Source organism: Alligator sinensis, unplaced genomic scaffold (genome assembly GCF_000455745.1).
Source record: "Alligator sinensis unplaced genomic scaffold, ASM45574v1 scaffold156_1, whole genome shotgun sequence".
NCBI classification, from domain to species: Eukaryota; Metazoa; Chordata; order Crocodylia; family Alligatoridae; genus Alligator; species Alligator sinensis.
Genome location: NW_005841844.1, coordinates 2118744 through 2137575, shown reverse-complemented (window position 1 = coordinate 2137575; position 18832 = coordinate 2118744). Strand labels below are relative to the sequence as shown.

Genomic DNA, 18832 nt, shown 5'->3' with positions numbered 1-18832 from the left:
ATTTGGTTATAACATTGTTTGACCACTGCCTCCTAGTAGGTAACTACTGTGATGTAATTGGATTCGCTTAAAGTCACTTTTTACAAGAATGTAACTATGAAGCTAAGCAAGGAGTAGCTGTACCAGCCATGACTTCTTTTCAGCATCCCCCTGCTCAGAAGAGACAGTGTCACTCACTGGACTCTGCTGCTGCACCAGGGAGCAGAATATACCCCCTTCACATTCCTCAGATTCTGCTGCAGGGAAACACAGGCTGACTGCAATTTGAGCCAGCCAATCAGGGTTGCCCTATGCACTGTTGCCATCTGTTTGCAGGCAGACTAAGGAAGCCTGCAGAGCAGGGGCGGGCAATTGTTTTGGGCGGAGGGCCGTTTACTGAGTTTTGGCAAGCCATCAAGGGCTGCATGACAGGCAGCCAGGGGCAGACAAATATTAATTTTCTAAATTTTTTAGGGGCCCCGTGGGCTGGATAGAATGCCTGGTTGGCCGCATCCGGTCCGCGGGCTGCATTTTGCCTACCTGTGCTTTAGAGTATACCAAGATGTGTGCACAGGCTTCCACCCTCCCTCAGCTACACGGTCAGCACTACAAGTTCTCCACTCTTCAGGGCCTCAGCATTTGAATGTCTGTACACACAGCTGGGTCAGTTTCTCTACCAGAAAAACAGACCTGGGAGAATTCTCCCAGATTACTCGAATGTGCTCAGACAACCAAAGATTTTTTAGTTACAGGATTTAGCAAAGTTAAGAGTGCTTTAGATAGCACTGTAATAGTGCTGGTTTAACCTCACAAGATCAACAATGTGGATCTGTTGTTTTTAATAAAAAAGCCTTTATTTTCTATTTAAAAACACAAAAGTGAAACAAATTGAGTCCTCAAGAATGGAATTTAATTCTGACCCACTGATCAAGACAACAGCTTTTTTCCAGAATTCTTATTTTAATAAGGACAGAAGAACTTACTTTTCTAATCTTATGTAACAATACTTAGAGGAAATATAGACAAATATACAATATGTAAATCAGAACTGTACAATTGAGGTTCAACACATTGCTATATCTATAGCCTACTTGGATTCACTAAGGATAGATACAAGTCTCAGAAAATAAATACTTTAAATTGTCTCTTGTTGAAACAAGTTAAATAAATAAATATGAATATATTAAAGTTGTACTTTTTGTGAAAGCAACAAAATAAGAGAGATGCATCTTTTGATGTGTCATACATGCAAAAGTAAGAAAGAATTTATATGTTTTACACAGAGAAACTCAAGCCTTTAGTTTACACTACCAGCTATATTCATCAACAAATTGTGCATGTTTAGTCTGACAAATATTCAAGAAAACACATAATTAACCTAGGCTATGAGTCTGTATGTTCTACTATTACTTCAATTTGCAACATAGCAAGATGCAAAACTTTCATATTGATGATCTGGTTACCTTGGGCTGCCCCTGCTACAGTTCAGTGCATCAAAGAGCATTGCGATAAAACCATAGGTCTGAAGTATGGGGTCACTTTCTCTCTTCAAATATGTGAAAGCAACGCCCCTAGCTTCAAAGTCTTTGTGCAAGTACATCCAAGAACAAAATGTGTACCTTAGCTTGTTTGGGAATTGGCAAGAGAAGGAGAGATTAGAAATTTAAAGTGGCTCATTGATAGGAAGACAACCCAGTGGCTTGTCTGAAATGGTAATCTGGAATCTCCAGGGATAACCTTCAAAAGCTGCTTCCTCTGCTTGAAGATAAGGCTTTTCAAGGGGCACTCCCACTCCTAACACACTACGCTGCTTAAGAAGCCAAGACAGCATTTCACCTTCAGAAGAAACTCGTAAGGTTGCCTCTTGTTTAGTGCCACCGTGGGACCATATTTAATTTTTCATCACAATTTTTTTTTGAGTCAATGCATACCAGTTTTACATGATAAATCACATGACTGCACAACCATATCTCTTTTCATATTCAATCTTTCCATCCGTATGGACAGATTAAAATGTCAAATCCTTAATTTCTAAAATATAACCTTATTTGTAAATCTGTTGGAGTTCTCAAGGAAACAGTATGAGCACCTTACAAAGCCCATCTAAAAATAATAAATATCTTTGCACATGTAACCTTAAATACTGTAGTTTGAAAAAAAAAAATCAGAAACCTAGATCAAACGGAATACCTCCTTGGATAATAGTTCCTGGTTCAAAAGAGCAATTCATTATGACAGTTATCACTGTTAGCATGGAAAGAAGACTAGATACGATCTCCTTTGTCTATTTTTCAGTACATGGGATGTCAATGCTTTACAAAAAAAAGAAAAAAATGGCAAAACATTAGTATTAGCTTTCTTTTTTTGTATAGCCACTTGTCTTTAATTCTCAGACTACATCACTGGTGCTAAAGTATTTTATAAGGATTAATTTTATGATATTATATCATTCATTATTATAATGAATAAGGAAAATCTTATTGCTTTGTAAACCATATTTATTTTTTGGTCTTGTTTTCCACATAATCATGACCTCTCCCTTAGGCCCAGCAAACCTGCCTAATATTACCCTAACATTAATGTGCTTCTTGCAGGTAGTTTCCTACCTCTGTAAATCATTGAGATCTTTGGATGAAAGGTGCAATACACTAAGTGCAAAATATTCTATGAGCATCCAAATTATATCTCATTATATATGTTTAACTTCCCTATCTCCCACACCACTTTAATTTTTTTTAATAGTTACGCTCTTGTGCATGTGTCAGCATACAACCTTTACTCATTCAATAGCATACAATTTTTCCTTACAGGACCCCTGCATCATTCAGAATACAGGACAGAGGGCATTCAATAGGCAGCAATTCAATATTTTGTTCTCTCTGCACTGTTCAGTGCAACCTTAGGTCTTTTTAATTGCATGAGTTTTTCTTTTCTATGGCCCTTTTCCGTGTAGCACCCAAATCCCACAGAGATATTGCTGAATTTATCTTCACATCACTACTGTAAGTGTCATTACTATTATTTCACAGACGGGAAGCTGATCCATAACAAATACTGGATACCCAATCTGAGATGCCTAGGACAAGATTTTTCAGAGTAAATAGTATATTATCACTCTTTGTATGTTCTTAGCTATAACTGCAGGTATACAGCACTTCTGCAGATCAGAGTGTAGGGGTTTCAAATGGATACCTGTAAAATGAGGAACAAACATGAGTAGTCACCTGAGATTCATTTGGTTTAACTGACTATCCCAGCAGCACACAAGGAACTCTGTGACAGAGGTTTCTAATTGTCTGGGGAGCATTCAAATGTCTAAACAAGGGGTGCTCAACCTCTGGCCCAGAGCTAGTACATCTGGCCTGTAGGGCTCCCATGGGTTGGGAAATCTGACAGCAGAGGAGCAGTGGTCATTAATATGGTCCCCTCCCCAATTCCCAAACACCAAGCCCTGCATTGATGGGCCACACCCCCTCCCCCTTCTGTGGTTGGATCAGGGCCAGGCCAGGGTGGGACTGGGCCATCCCCCACATAGGGCCAGGTTGGGGCCAAGCCATGTCCCCTTCTCCCTGTGAAGCCAGGCTGCCTGTCCACCTATGTGTAGCCTGTTATACCCTCCCTGAGAGTCAGACTGGGACATCTAGCAGGGTCTGGCCCAGAGATGGACTGGGCACTGCCTATCTGGCCCGCTGGGGAAAAGGGCTGAGCACCACTAGTTTAAACCAGTGCTTCTCAAACTATCTGATGTGGCGGACCTGCAATTTTTTTCCAGTGGGCCAGGGACCAGTGCCTGGTTCAGCCGCTGGCAGCAATTGCGTGTAACAGTACTACGCAAATGCGCGACCAGCTGTTTCTTTCTCTTTCCTCACCTCGCATGACGTGATGTCACCTGGAGTGTTGGAACATACGAACTGTGGCGCTATGACATATCAATGTTATGCTTCTGAAAATATATTTCTTTCTTTCCTGGCAACTTGCTGCGGACCAGTGACTGGTGGCCGGTCCACGTACCACCACTTTGAGAAGCACTGGTCTAAGCCATAAGACAACTGTTTCTCTCTCATTCTGCAATCCCGTGCCTTATAGCAAGCCTTCCAATTTTTCTTAATCAGGGGTATTACAGATAACTGTCTCATCAGATACACAATCCTGATTCACAGTTCCTCAGCACCATTTATCTTGAGCTCTAAAGAGACAGGGATCTTGTGTGGAAAATGGTATATGATTACATACTTAAAGACTGCATTAAAATGTTCACGTGTATGTGTACACACACAGAGGGGAGGGCACTAAATTATGGTTGCACAAACAATCTTAATTCTGCCATTTCCATATTTTTAATGCATCACTTTGCAACCCTAACATTATTTTTATGTAATGCTTTGTACACTATTTCCAGATTTTTAAGGAAAGCAAACTTTAGCTACCTGCATCACCTATGAGTTTTAGGTCTGGACAGAGTATCGGTGTAGCTATTTATGGACAGATATCAATACACCACATGGTACTGCAGCTAAAACAGGGCTCAGCACATCAGCAGAGAGAAGCCTGTACTACCACTGCCTTTGATCCATGCATTCTGTGGAAAGACAAAAGATTTAATTCTCTAGGATAGTCTAGTCAACATATTTTAATGTAACGGTCTATAACAAAAATAACAATAGAAGTGTAATTAATTTTTACTCTCCCTGCTGCCAAGTGAAATGAAAAACTAAATACAACAGGTAGGAACTTGGAGTATAGATGAACTGGTAACAGCTCCACTGATTATGGGTAGGGACCTACTTATTTATTTTGCGGTTCTGCAGAAATTGCAAAATCTGGGATTGCCCGCAAAATCCACAACAAAACAAACCCGTAATAAAAATAAAAACCTCAGTGCCGGGAGGAAGGCACCGGCTGGTGGGGCAGCAAAACGGGCAGCAGACAAGATGGCAACTGCACCCTCATCCCTCCTCCCCTTGCTGGGGCCTCTCTGCCAATCAGTGCCAAGGGGCAGGGAGGCATGAAAAGCAGCCAGCAATCAAGATGGCAGCTGCCCCCTCATCTCTTGCTGGGCCCTCTCCACCAATCAGCACCAAGGGGCAGGGCTGCTGCAAAATACCCACGAAATAGGCTCTGCGCACTGTGAGCAGGCTGGGAAAAACCCTTTGTCTCGCCACAATTTAGGTAGGTCCCTAGTTATGGGTGGCCAAGTCAACTGAAAACTGATATTTTGCAGACAAGGATGCTGGCTACGTCCTCCCTCCTCAGCTTACACCACACTGCCAGGCATGTGTAATATTTTGTTCTTTGCTGCTTATGAGAATGTCTCATCCTTTACCCAACAGATAGTAGAGAAGGATGGAGAATTAATGAAGAATAAAAAATTATTGCTACAAAGAAAAAAGTCCTATCGTAAATGAAACATTCAGGACCATTCAACAAAGCAAAAATACATGAAATAATTGCACTGAAAAGTAGAATCCATAGTGGTGCAGGGAGAATGAGATAGTTTGCAGATAAAGGTCCAACGTAAAACAACGAGCCACTGAATAGGACACAGAAGAAAATGATCTGGCTTCCCTTTCTCTCTCTGATGGCTGGGCAGAAATAAGAATACATCTAAAATTTCTTTCTTTCTATAAATCTAACTCACGAACTCTCACCTTGTAGGTTTTTGAGTAACCTCAAACTCTCAGCTGGTTCTCAGTTAGACACAGGGAAGTTTCTCTTATGTTTTGTACAACAAGTCACAACTTTTCTAAATTAGATCCACTGGCATTCTAAAAGGTATCCTAAAGAATAGGTGAAACACAAAGGACTTTCACAATGCAATCACTACATTCAAATGTTCCAGGTGGAAGGAAAAGAATAAATAGGTCAGTTTAAACAGGATATGTTGGTGAGCAGGGGTTCTAACACATCCCATGCAAACAACTATAATATTCTATAGTAGGGCTGTCCAACTTCTAAGGTGCTGGGGCCACATGCCCTGGGGGCTGCATGATGCAGAGGCCACACCAAGTGCACTGCACAGATGGTCACCTCCACCCATCGCTGCACTGCACACTCATGCAAACATCCCCCCCCCCCTTCCTGCTGGCCCACATGCCCATGCACCACTGCATGATGCAGGTGCAATTCCACACTTCAGCACATGGCTCCAATCTCCATTCCCCCCACCACATGGTCCCAGACTCATCCTCAACTTCTCATGCTGTACAGCACTGCTCTAGCTCATGGGGCGAAGGAAGGAAGTGCCAGCCAGGAAGGAATGGGGGAACCTGGAGACTGGCTATTATTTATCAAGAGAGGGCAGAGTGAGAGCCTAGGGGCTTCACATTAATCCCTTGTGAACTGCATGCAGCCCGTAGGCTATCAATTGGAGAGCGCTGTTTTACAGCAAGAAAATTTCCAAGTTTCTACTGCAATGGTTAAATTCCACCAACTTTAGTAAGACCCAAGCACACATTCAAGCGCTTACCTGAAGCAGGCATTCTTACTAGACCAGAACAAACAACAGACCCTTTTTCAAGATATTTTTTGTTGCAAACCATTCTGGAGGCAAGGACACCAAGTTCAGCTCAGCATGGTAACACCAGCATATTACATGTTGAAAACTAAATTGCTTGTATAACTGTGTATGCTTTATGTCCACATGATTTACAGAATTAAATCTATTTTCCTGGGAAGCATCTGCTGCTTGGATGGCAGACAAACTATACCAAATAAAAGCAGGTTCCAAACTAAACTGTGCCTGCATCAGGAGTAAATTTACACTGAATACCATTGGTCCTTGGAACCAAAACAGACTATACAGTACATTAAAACAAATACTTGCTCTGTAGCTCCTGCTGGCTCACCCTTGCACTTTATAAAGTATATCACAATTAAAATTCTCTATAATAGGCTTTTCCCCTTCCTCCCCCAACTTTTTATACAAAGGAAAATACAACATAATTTAAAAACAGCATTAAATAATGCAGGATTGGTATGCTCTGATCAGCCCCCTTTGTGTATTCCAATAAGATTGGAGAGCTTTTCACAGTGCTCGAGTTTTAAAGACTCCGCTTTCTGTTTTAATCGCTCATCTCTGTATAATTTGGCCAAATTCGACAGGTCAGATTCTAAAAAATGAGAGAGAGAGAAAGTTAGAACAAAATTAGTGGGTTGGCTGTAAAGAACTGTTAGTTAATGCTTCAATTTTACTATTCATACATTATTATAAAAGGTGAATAGAAAGTAACTTGAGCTTTTTAGCTGTTACTTTTTTAGAGACACTCTACCAGACCAAATTGGGCTAGATTTTCCTGTACTTTAGGAAATGCTCCTGTAGCATTTGTAACCCAAACTTACCGTATTGTGCTGATGTGTAAAAACTGGAAAATGAAACAGTAAAAAATAACAAAATTGATTTGTCTATTTTCATTCAAAAAACATGTAAAATATTCAGCACAGCTACAACAAAGTAGTATTTGAAAAAATCTGTTTTAATAATCAAGGGATTAGTAACATGTTTTAAAATACTGTTAAGTAATTAGACATGACATGTCTATAAGCAGGGGTGTCAAACACACAACCTGTGGGCTGGATTTCGAGCTACTCTGTTGAGCTCATCAGCCTAAAAACCATAGTATACCTGACCTATTCCACAAAGTTGTGCCATGAAGGGAGAAACAGTGACAGCAATCAAATCCTTTAAAAAAATCCAAAACACATGACACTATGAAAGTGACTAATTAAATATAAATTTAATGGGCCAGTAGCCTACTGAACAACTGCTTCATAGCTTGCAATAACAAGTGAAGTATAGGCCCGATAAAACTTTTCAAATAATCAGATCAAAGATAAGACAGATTTGTTCACATAAACAAACCACATGCTACCAATCGCTATTCATCTGATAAAAATGCATAAGACAAAGTGAGGTTAATGTCCGAACAATAAGGGATCAATGAAGAAGTTACAAAACATTGACTGATTATGAACCATCTAAAAGGACTCCAGACTCCTTTTCTTCAATCTGTTTTGTGCCAAACAGCTTATTTTACAATCTCGACTATACTAAAGTTAGCAGTCTCAACTCTATTCATTACTGGTTTGCTGGACCAGAAAGTACTCATTCTTAAACTGTTTTTAATTACTGTGGCGTTTTTGTAGAATCACAGAGAAGTAGGCCTGGAAGGGAACGCCAGAAGTCATCTAGCCCAACCTCATGCCTAAGGCAGGACCCAAACCATCCTGTACAATCCTTAATCTGTACTCTACATAAGACTGCTGTCAACCCTGCCACAATAAAGACCTAACACCCTAACCTATCACAGGTAAAGCAGGGAAACCATGGTAGCCAATGTCCTGCTTTCATGAAGTGCTGTCAATATTTGTTCAAAAGATCCCAGGCAGAGGGCCATGCCCCCCACTACAGAGAAAGGCAACACTCCCCCTGCCCACAAGTCTGTACCAATCTGACCATGGGGTAAAATTCCTTCCCGACCCCAAATATGGTGATCGGTCTGACCCTGAGCAGAGGGACAAGACCCTCCAGGCAGGAACCTCTGGCTTTGGTCCCAGCAGAAACTCTGGTACACCCCAGGTAAAGATCCCAGCTTTGGCTATGGCCAACACTCAGTGCCTCCTGAGGCATGACATTCTTTGGCTCAAAAGACATTTGTAGACCTACACTGAAAGGGATCTGCTACGTGCTGAATGTAACTGTCCCTAAGCCAGCTGTAAGAACAGACTGAAAAGCATCTGGAAGTACAAATTCTTAACGTGTTGTGCTGCCACTAGTGTATCCCCTTTGATGGGTTAGATATTTGAGTCTTCAGGACTGTAACAGAGTTCTCAATCTAGCAGCTTTTTATTAGCATTAATACAACTTAGAAAATCATTCATGTAAAAGGAAAAGACTAAAGCCTATACTAAGCCTAAAACTGAAGTCTATATTCAAGTGAAGTTCGTAGACAGGCATACTGTACTTAGCAACTGCTACTATCAGCTCCAAGCCTGATGCATGTAGCAGAAAAGGGGGGGGGGGGGGGGCAACCAGCAAAGCCTAGAAGCGTGGAAAATACCCATTGTAAAATGTAGGCATAGCTACAGCTAGAACATCCCCAACCAGTAGCTGTCCAAATTCTTCTTGAATACCTCCAGTGATGGAGAGACCACAACTTCCCTATGCAGTCTACTCCACTGCCTCACTATTCTAACAATGAAAAAGTTTTTCCAGATATCCAATCAAATGTACACTGCTGCAACTTCAAGCCTTTTAGTCTGTGTCCTCCTCTCTGCAGCAAGCGAGAAAAGGTGCTTTCCCTCTTCTCTATGGCAGCCCTTCAAGTTATTTGAAGACTGCTATCATGTCCCCTCCAAAGTGTCTTTTCCACAAACTGAACATGCCCAGCTCATTCAGCTTCTCCTCATATGACTTGCTTTCCAAACCCTTAATCATCTTTGCTGTCTGCCTCTGGATCTTCTCTAACTTCTCCACATCCTTTTAAAAATGTGGAGCCAGGACTGCACACAATACTCCAGATGAGGCACTGGCACATCCTGTGTCATGCATCCCAAAACCCCATTCACCTTTTGTGCAGCTTCACACTGTAGACTCATATTGAGTCTGTGACCTTTCCAGTCCTTTTACATAGTGCTGCCATTCTGTCAGGTGTCACCCATTTTATATTTGTGCTTTTGATTATTCTTCCCGAGATGTAGCACCTTCATTTGTCCACACTGAACTTCATCCTTAGAACTTTGTCCTCTGGCAACCACTAATCTCATACATTGTAAATATATCAGAAATGACTAAGACGCATCATGGCTAATTAATGGAGCATATATTCATACTCTCATTTACGAACTGTGAGTAGCAAAACCGTAACATTTCACTTGGCAGGACATAGCAGTCCTAGGCACAACATTTCTGAAAATAACCATGTACAACAATTTTTGACAGGATATACAAATCAATTTTAAATGGAAACCTTGTGCCAGACCCTCGGCTGATGAGGAGTGCATAGGTCCTTTGAAGGGGATGGACACTTATCATTTACATAAGGTAAGGATATGATCCTTATTATAAACTTGTGTGGAGCAACCTTTGCCATTTAATGACACTGCATTACTAGATGTTGGACTGTCACGTTCTATACCCACCAGTGAAACACATTCTTTGGCCAACAGTTCTTCACCCTGTACTATTTGATGAATTCTGTATTGGTTGGTTGCTACTCCAAACTCTAGTTGTGGTACCTTTTCTGTGGCATTTTTCTATATGCACCTAAACAATAAATACAGCTTTAAAAGTGTTTTTGGTTAAACCAACTGCATACAGAAGAACATGCTGCACATTTATAACTTTATGTGCAATGCTGGATCCTTCCATCTAGTTCTCAGACCCTTTTAGATCTGCAAACTCTGCTGTATATCCCAAGGCATGACATTCCTTGGCTCAAAAGACACTTGGTAGGCCTACACTGAAAGAAATCTGCTGTGTGTTGAATGTAACTGTCCCTAAGCCAGCTGTAAGAATAGACCGGAAAGTATCTGGAAGTACAAATTCTTAACGTGTTGTGTTGCCATTAGTGAATCCCTTTTGATGGTTAGGTATTTGAGTCTTCAGAGCTGTAACAGAGATCTAGCAACTCTTTATTAACATTAATTCAACTTAGAAAAGACTAAAACCTGTACACTAAGCCTAAAACTGAAGTCTATATTCAAGTGAAGTTCATAGACAGGCATATTGTACTTAGAAACTACTACTGTCAGCTCCAAGCCTTCAAAAAAACACAAGTCTAGCCTACAAAAGACATGAGACTGGCCTTATATAATAAGATTTAAGAATAAAATACCTGTTGTATACTTTCTACTTCATTTATGGTTCTTGAGTTTTTGGTGTTCAAATTTTAAAGACTTTCTATAAAACGATAATAGCTAGAATTTTAGGCGGCGATTTAAGAGACACCACCCACTGACAGACTTCTGGGTGAAAGTGGTTTATCTATTTTTACAATGTCCAAGCAAATAACAGAAATAGATTGTTCTTGTTTTCAGTTTATACCTTGTGCCCAAGAGTATTTTTTCTATTCATTTTAAGTTGATGGAGACCCTTCCCTGGAACAAGTAAGGAAATTCAAAACTTCTTATACACCTTGTAACTTGGTCCCCTTCTGCAAGTACATTTTGTATCACTGTTAAAAGAACAAACTAGGCACTATACAGTCTGGGTAGCACTGAGCCACACAAGCGATCAACAAATTGGGTTAACATTTAAATTGTTCTACAGCTGCAACAAAGCCCGAATTATGGCTGTTGTGGGAACAAAGAATGCTGAATTTCCACTTTTGTATAGTTTGAAGTCTTAACATTTTACTATTGTCATGACCCAAAAGGCATGATTGTGTGTGCGCTTCGGCACCAGAATTATCCCCGCCAAGTTGCAGAGCATTGCACGGGAGAGTTTCCTGTTGCAGAGGAAACCCCGGTGCGGGGACGCGTTTCCCGCCTTTTCTGCAGCTTCTTTTGCAGAGTGCATTGCTCATGTTGCAAGAGGAATGCACGGTGCAAAAGAGTTCCCGCCACCGGTATGCAAATTCGTTCCCCGTGATTGGCTAGTGTTAAATTATTCTTCGGTGGCGCTTAATGTTTGGCCTGTTAGCCGTATAAGAGGCTTGAGCGGTTTCCGCCCAAGCCGAAGAGGACTCCACATCCATCTCGTGGGGACTCTGGGTACACGGCAGGGTAAGAGACCCTGTGTGAGATCCAGAGGAGCGTGGCGGCCTGATCCACCGCCCACCTCTTCCCGTCTTCGAACGCGACTTTTATAAGACGTATTTATGATTTCTATTTTGGTGGCTCGTTCACCCAGAGCATCCGGAGCTCTGCACCGTGGAGCCTAGCAACCTCCACGAGACCGTCTGTGTTGTCTGTCTGTAACTGCAACTCAATCAAGTTTTCCAGCCTACACCACTGCCATCTCGGTGTAAGTAAACAATCTTTAAAACTACCGATACGCGTCTGTGCCTAATTCCAGCTCGACGGCCTTCCCTCTCCGCCCCGGCGTGCCCGGGCTGCTGGCCACAGCCCGCGTGCAGCACAAAAAAGGGCTCGGGTCGCTCCCGGCCCGCACAACTATTACTAGAAATTAATTTTAAGAAAATAATCTTGCCTGTGATCTACACATGATTCCAGATTCAAATAAAGTCAGCATGTTCAAATAAATGCACAAATAAAGTATGTTTTTCAACTTTGGACCAAGTATTAGGACACAAAGTACATCTTATGAAGTCCCAGAAGCACAGGGAGAGGTTAGAGAAGTTTTAGAATCTTTTATTGTGTGGTTTTAAGAGTAGATCAAATCAGTCTGGGATAGGCCAGGTATCCAGGATTCAGGTGGAGTTCAAAACAACAAACCAGATGATCTACTGATTTTTTTGCAACCCCACATTTCTTTGTGAATATCACACATTGATTAAATAAACATGGTGGATTTCAATATTAAAAATATTGCTACTATGAATTATCAATGTACACGTCAAAGTGTCTGGAAAAAATGGCTCAACTACTTAAAAGCATTTAAAAAGCACTTAACCTCTCAAAAATTAACTGAAATGAACTTTAAATTTTTTTCCATAACAAATTCACCCATTTGGTCAAAAGCAGATGAGAGACATACATGTGTAAAGAGTATTTAAAATGAGTTATACCTACCAAAAAGCTGGGAGTAATAATGGAAGTGTCTTCTCAAGCCTAGCCATGATATTATGATTTATATGATGTGTATGCACATTTATCACAAAAATAACTTACTCTGTTGTTTCTCCTTCCAGCAGCTGGTCTGGATATAATCTATATAATCTTTTTCAATGGTTTTCTCTAGCTCTTGAAGTTCTGCTCCTTGATAGTTCTTTTCAAAGTTTTTATCAACATAGTAAGGCACTTGCAAGTTCTGTGTTTCTCTACCAACAACATGACCTATGGATCTGTGAAAGCAACATGGATAAATGCATGTATAAAGCAGTACAGAAATGTTAGGAAAAGAAAAATTAAAAATTAAGGAGGGAGACTGTGCTCCTCTGTTTCTACTGGTACAGAGGATCACATTTCCTGTTGTAACTTTTTCCACAGTTACCAAAGAACTTTCAATCATTTAGTAAAATATTACTTATCTCGCTTTTCCATAGTGAACCTTTCACTTTCATTATAGATAAAGTTTGTTGAAGAAACAGAAGGAAGGCAGCAAACACCTAAAGGTATTTATACTTTTATAAATGTGATCTAAAAGGAGCTGACTCCAAATTGATATTACCCACATTTAAACACCTGTTGAACCACACACTAGAGTAAACAAATGCTGGGTTTTTCTGAATCATTCTTGATAATTTGGCTAAGTAACTTGCAAAATTTTAAAACAAGCAAAAAAATTCTGTTTCTTTTGTGTTTTCTTGCACCTTCTGGCAGCCTCCAGTCAATACCCATGGAAAATACTAGAGGAACTTAACAAGTGCTGTGCTCTAAGTACGCATGCATGACACATGGGCCCATTATACATGAAGGTACAAAGTGACGGTTGCCCATTTAACTTAGAATTCTGCTATCTCACATCAGTAAAGAGGTGGTTAATCAGACAGAAAGACAAGGCAAAGTGGCACCTTAAATACTAATTGGTTCAGAGGCATGCGCTTTTCATAGGCTTTTTTCTGATCATCTGAAAAAGTAGACTATCACCTATGAAAGTACATGCCTCTGAACCAGTAAATCAGTCAGAAGGTAGGGCAGGGTGGCAACTTTAAAATTATCTCACATTCTATTTTTCACCCACATCAAGGAAAGTTATAAGATCTTGTTGAAATAAGACTAATCAGGAGAGAGCTAGGTACAACTTCCCTCTAACAATTTGAACCGTCAGGTAAAGTAACTGGTCTGTGGGATGTCTCAAGATCTCAGAACAACAGCAGTTTCCCTATGCCTGAAGAAGGGAACTTGTGCCTGAAAAGCCTGCAGAGAACTTTGTTCCAACTACTCAGTTGGTCTAATAAAAGATATCGCATCTACCAAAGAACCTTGTCTGCCTGTGTCCTTAGACCAACAGCTACAACCAAAAACCCTTTCAGAGCACCGCACAGTTAGGGGAGATGTGTACAGCTAGCTAATCTACCACCTCCACTGGCTTCAAACTACTTTCTTCTCTTTCTGGTTTGTTTTTGTTTACTTAGTAAGTCTCTTTGCAGCTTCATAGATTTCATAGATGTTAGGGTCAGAAGGGACCTCAGTAGGTCATCGAGTCCAACCCTCTGCCCTGGGCAGGAAAGAGCGGTGGGGTCAGATGACCCCAGCTAGGTGCTTGTCCAGTCTCCTCTTAAAGACCTCCAAGGTAGGGGACAGCACCACCTCTCTCAGAAGCCCATTCCAGATTCTGGTAAGCCTTACTGTGAAGAAGTTCTTTCTAATGTCCAGTCTAAATCTGCTCTCTGCCAGTTTGTGGCCATTGTTTCTAGTAACTCCAAGGGGTGCCCTGGTAACTAGAGCATCCTATTCTTTGCTATTCCCCCCTGACGAATCTGTAGATGGCCACTAGATCCCCCCTCAGCCTTCAGATTTACTGCCCTGAATGAAACACCAGGAACTCAAGGAATGACTGTCACACTATCTCCTATGAGTCTTTCCCCCTCCATGACTCAGTTTATTTCTTTGTCCCTTCATTTTGTTGACTGAACCTGCTTTTCTTCTTCTTACAAAGTCCTGGGGGACAGATCTTAATGCCCCCATGTCCCCCTTCTCCCCTCACATTTTTCAAAAGGAAGTTTGATGAGGTTTTTTTTTAATACTTATTTTCAAATAATTAAATGTGCTTACATGCAGGGCTGATGCATGACTATTTTGATAAAATGTGAGGGGTGCAGCAAGAGGAACAGCCTATTTGGGGGCCAACTGAAGAACTTCAACTGAGGCTGAAATCAACAACTGAAAAGAGTAGTGGAGAAGCAGCTTTCTGTCTGCCAGGCAGGCACAGTGACATCTTGTGGTAAAAACAGAACAATTTATTAGACATATTAAAGTAACTACCTTCTATATAAATGCTCAGTATGACAGACCAGCCCCAACAACTTCATAAAAATCACAGAATCATAGAAAATTGTGGTCGGAAGGGACCTCAAGGGCAAAAAGCGGGACCAGCCCCAACTAGATTATCCCAGCCAAGGTTTTGTCTAGCTAGGTCTTAAAAACCTCCAAGGATGGAGACTCCACGATCTCTCTGGATAACCTGTTCCAGTGTTTTACTACCGTCCTTGAGAAAAAAGTTTTTCCTAATATCTAACCTAAACTTCCCTTGCTGCAACTTGAGACCGCTGCTCCTTGTTCAGTCATCTACCATCAGTGAGAACAGTCTAGTCCCATCCTCTTTTGAATCCCACTTTAGGTAGTTAAAGGCTGCTATTAAGTCCCCTCAGTCTCCTCTTCTCTAGACTAAATAAGCCCAGTTCCCTCAGCCTCTCCTTGTAAGTCATGTCCCCCAGCCCCTTAAACATTTTTGTTGCCCTTTGCTGGACTTTCTCCAACATGTCCACATCCTTTCTGTAGTGGGGGGCCCAAAACTGGACACAGTACTCCAAATGTGGCCTCATCAGTGCTGAATACAGGGAAATAATCATTTCCCTTGACTTGCCGGCAACACACGAGAATAGGATGGGGTTCAACATAGACAAACGCAGGGTGCTGCACCTTGGGAGAAGGAATCCACAGCATACATACAGGCTGGGGAGTTCCCTTCTTGAAAGCACAGAGGCGGAAAGGGATCTTGGAGTCATTATTGACTCCAAGATGAACATGAGCCACCAATGCCAGACCGCAGCCAGCAAGGCCAGCCATACCTTGTCATGCATCCAAAGGTGCATCTCTAGCCGGTCCAGAGAGGTGATACTCCCCCTCTATGCGACTTTGGTCAGGCCGCAGTTGGAGTACTGCATCCAGTTCTGGGTGCCGTACTTCAAAAGGGATGTGGCCAGCCTGCAGAGGGTTCAGAGGAGGGCCACCCGCTTGGTGAGAGGGCAGCAGGACAGGCCTATGAGGAGAGACTGATGGACCTGAACCTGTTCAGCCTCAGCAAGAAGAGGCTGAGGGGGGACCTGGTGGCTGCCTGCAAACTCATCAGGGGAGATCAACAGCAAATAGGTAGAGCCCTTTTCTCCCCAGCACCACCTGGGGTGACAAGGAAAAATGGTAATAAGCTGATGGAGGGTAGGTTTAGGTTAGAGATCAGAAGGCAATATTTTACAGTTAGGGTGGCCAAAATCTGGAACCAACTTCCCAGGGAAGTGCTCCTCGCCCCTACCTTGGGTAAATTCAAGAGGAGGTTGGATGATCACCTGTCTGGGGTCTTGTGAACCCAGCATTCATTCCTGCCAGTGGCAGGGGGTCAGGGTAGATGATCTGTTCATGTCCCTACTGACCCTAGCTACTATGATACTATGATGATACACCTACTAATGCAACCCAGTATGCCGTTAGCCTTCTTGGCAACAAGGGCACACTTCTGGCTCATATTTACGTTGTTGTCCACTGTTACCCCCAGGTCCTTTTCTGCAGAGCTGCCACCTAGTCAGTCAGTCCCCGCTCTATACCAGTGCATGGGGCTGTTCCATCTTAAGTGAAGGACTTTGCACTTATCCTTATTGAACATCATGAGATTTCTTTTGGTCCACTCCTCTCCAGTTTGTCTAGGTTTTCTCTGAATCCTAACCCTAACCTCCAGCAAATCTACTACTCCCCACAACTTGGTTTCATCTACAAACTTGCTGACAGTGCACTCTATGCCATCTTCCAGGTCACTGATGAAGCTGCCATCCACTACTACGTTACCCACCAATTCTTCCCTGTTTGTGAGCAGCAGGTCAAGAAGAGCATGAACCCTAGCTGGCTTCTCCACCACTTGCACCAGGAAGTTGTCCACAACACTGCAAAAACTTCCTGGATTGCCTGTGTACTGCTGTGAGCTTCAATTTATTCTGTCCTCAAGGGAGGCAAAAAACAGACTTTTCAACCACTCTGTCTTCAAGAAGCCTTTACACACTCCCTGTGTCCTTCCCACACACATTTCATTTTGCCATTTAATCGCTCTCTCTCTCACTTGGCAAGGTACAAGCAAAGAGAGGGCTCAGTGTGTGACAAAAGTCCCAAAATGAGAGGAAAAAAACACTGTTCTGATTGCCTTCTTAATATGCTAAATGAAAAGAAGCAATTGTCTTCAAGTTTAGCAAATAAAAGTCTCCCTGAGCTAAAAGGCCCAATACTTGAGTAATTTTTCACTTCCACATATCTCAACACATGAAATAACGTCCCACAATCAGGATAAAAAGTTGCTTTAGCTAGAAGGACTGAGCAAGTTACTGCTGCCCCTGTGTGGGCTTGGGGGAAATCACTTGGGACAGAAATGTTTCCTGCTACATATTTGCCAGAATGGAACACACACAGAGCCCCACGCAGCCCCACCAATCAACAACCTCTATTTTATGCATGTCTAGCAGATGCTAGCATAGAAATGAAACATATATCTCCTTTCCACCAATCAAATAAAAAATATTCACGCATTACTATTACCACTGTCCTTCTGGAAACTCAGAAGCCCTAGCTTCTCATCTCCACCAAAAGGAACTAATGAGACTTGCTTTGCTACTTCTGCAAGAAAAAATCCATGCCAGCCCTCTGCCCTGACTGGACTCCTCTCTTAGGCACCAATGGATGAGCAGGCAAGTGTCCCTTCACTCAAATACTAGGCGGAACTGTGCCAGGCACTCCCTTCTCCTTCGTGCTAACCAAATTACCGCTGCACAGTTTCAGATCCTGCTGGCTTACACGAAACTACATCAAACAAGCATAGGCAGCGGCTAACAGGGCTCAGCTCCCCAGCAGGCATTGCCTTAGGGCAGCCCAGCCACAGGCTGCTGCTCGGGGGGGGGGCACATTCAGCTACTCTGCACACTCACAGCCAGGATCACAGCCGGCCCAGCTGCAGGCAGGTACATTTCTTTTAATCTGTTTTTCTTATTTCCATGGGCTGCAGAGGCAGGGGCCCAGAGGGCAGATCAAGACCCCAACAGTGCAGGAGAGAGTGGGGTAGGGGAAGGGTCAATCATTCACCCCTGCCCCTGGCCCGCTCCCTCCTGCACTGTGGGGATTGTTCACTGTGAATGGGGCCTCGGCCAGCCAGGTCATGGGATAATCAAAGCCTGGTGGCTCATCTAGGAGTGCAGGGTGAGGGAGCATGTGCCCCAATCTTGGTTCCCCTGCGGTGTGCACAGTGGTGGGAGCCGTCTGCCCGCACCCCTGAACAAGCCATCGGACTCCGATGGTCCTATGACCTGGCCCGGCCAGGGCCCCATTCACTTGGAACAGTCAGAGCCCGGGGCCTCTTCCAGAGGTGCAGCGCTGGGCAGCCAAGGGGGGAAGGCACATGGCCCCCCGATCTTTGCACGGGGTGAGGGCAGATCGCAGCTGCGCTCAGCCTCTGCTCTGTGCCTCCACACCTCGCTACCGCTGCTTTGAAAGCAGCGGGCACTGCCGTGTGCCTCACTACCTGGCCCAACCAGCAGCAGGACGCACATGGCAGTGTTTGCCACTTTCAAAGCAGTGGCAACAAGGTGCAGAGGCATGGAGGTGGCCAGGACCAGGAGACAACCAAGGCTGGCATGGCCAGGGCCAGGGTGGTGCGGTCAGTGCCAGTGCAGCTGGGAGACTGCTGGGGCTGGGACTGGTGTAGCTGGGTCCGGAAGGTGGCTGGGGGTTGGGCCAGTGCGGCTGGAGCTGGGAGGCAGCTGCAGCCAGTGCTATCAGGGCTGGGAGGCGGCTGAGGCCAGGGCCAGGAAATGCTGCTCCC

General features: G+C 43.1%; 1 protein-coding gene across 1 annotated transcript in view; it reads right to left on the bottom strand.

Annotated features, from left to right (window-relative positions):
- Positions 1-867: 867 nt before the first annotated feature.
- DNAJC18 (DnaJ heat shock protein family (Hsp40) member C18) overlaps positions 868-18832 on the bottom strand; it is a 56935-nt gene continuing 38970 nt past the window's right edge. Inside the window, exons 8-9 of the mRNA XM_006015739.3 lie at positions 12769-12941; positions 868-7088 (exon numbers count right to left, since the gene is read on the bottom strand). Of these exons, the coding sequence (XP_006015801.1) occupies positions 6964-7088; positions 12769-12941 (298 nt within the window). The 3' untranslated portion in view covers positions 868-6963. The remainder of the gene's footprint in view (positions 7089-12768; positions 12942-18832) is intronic.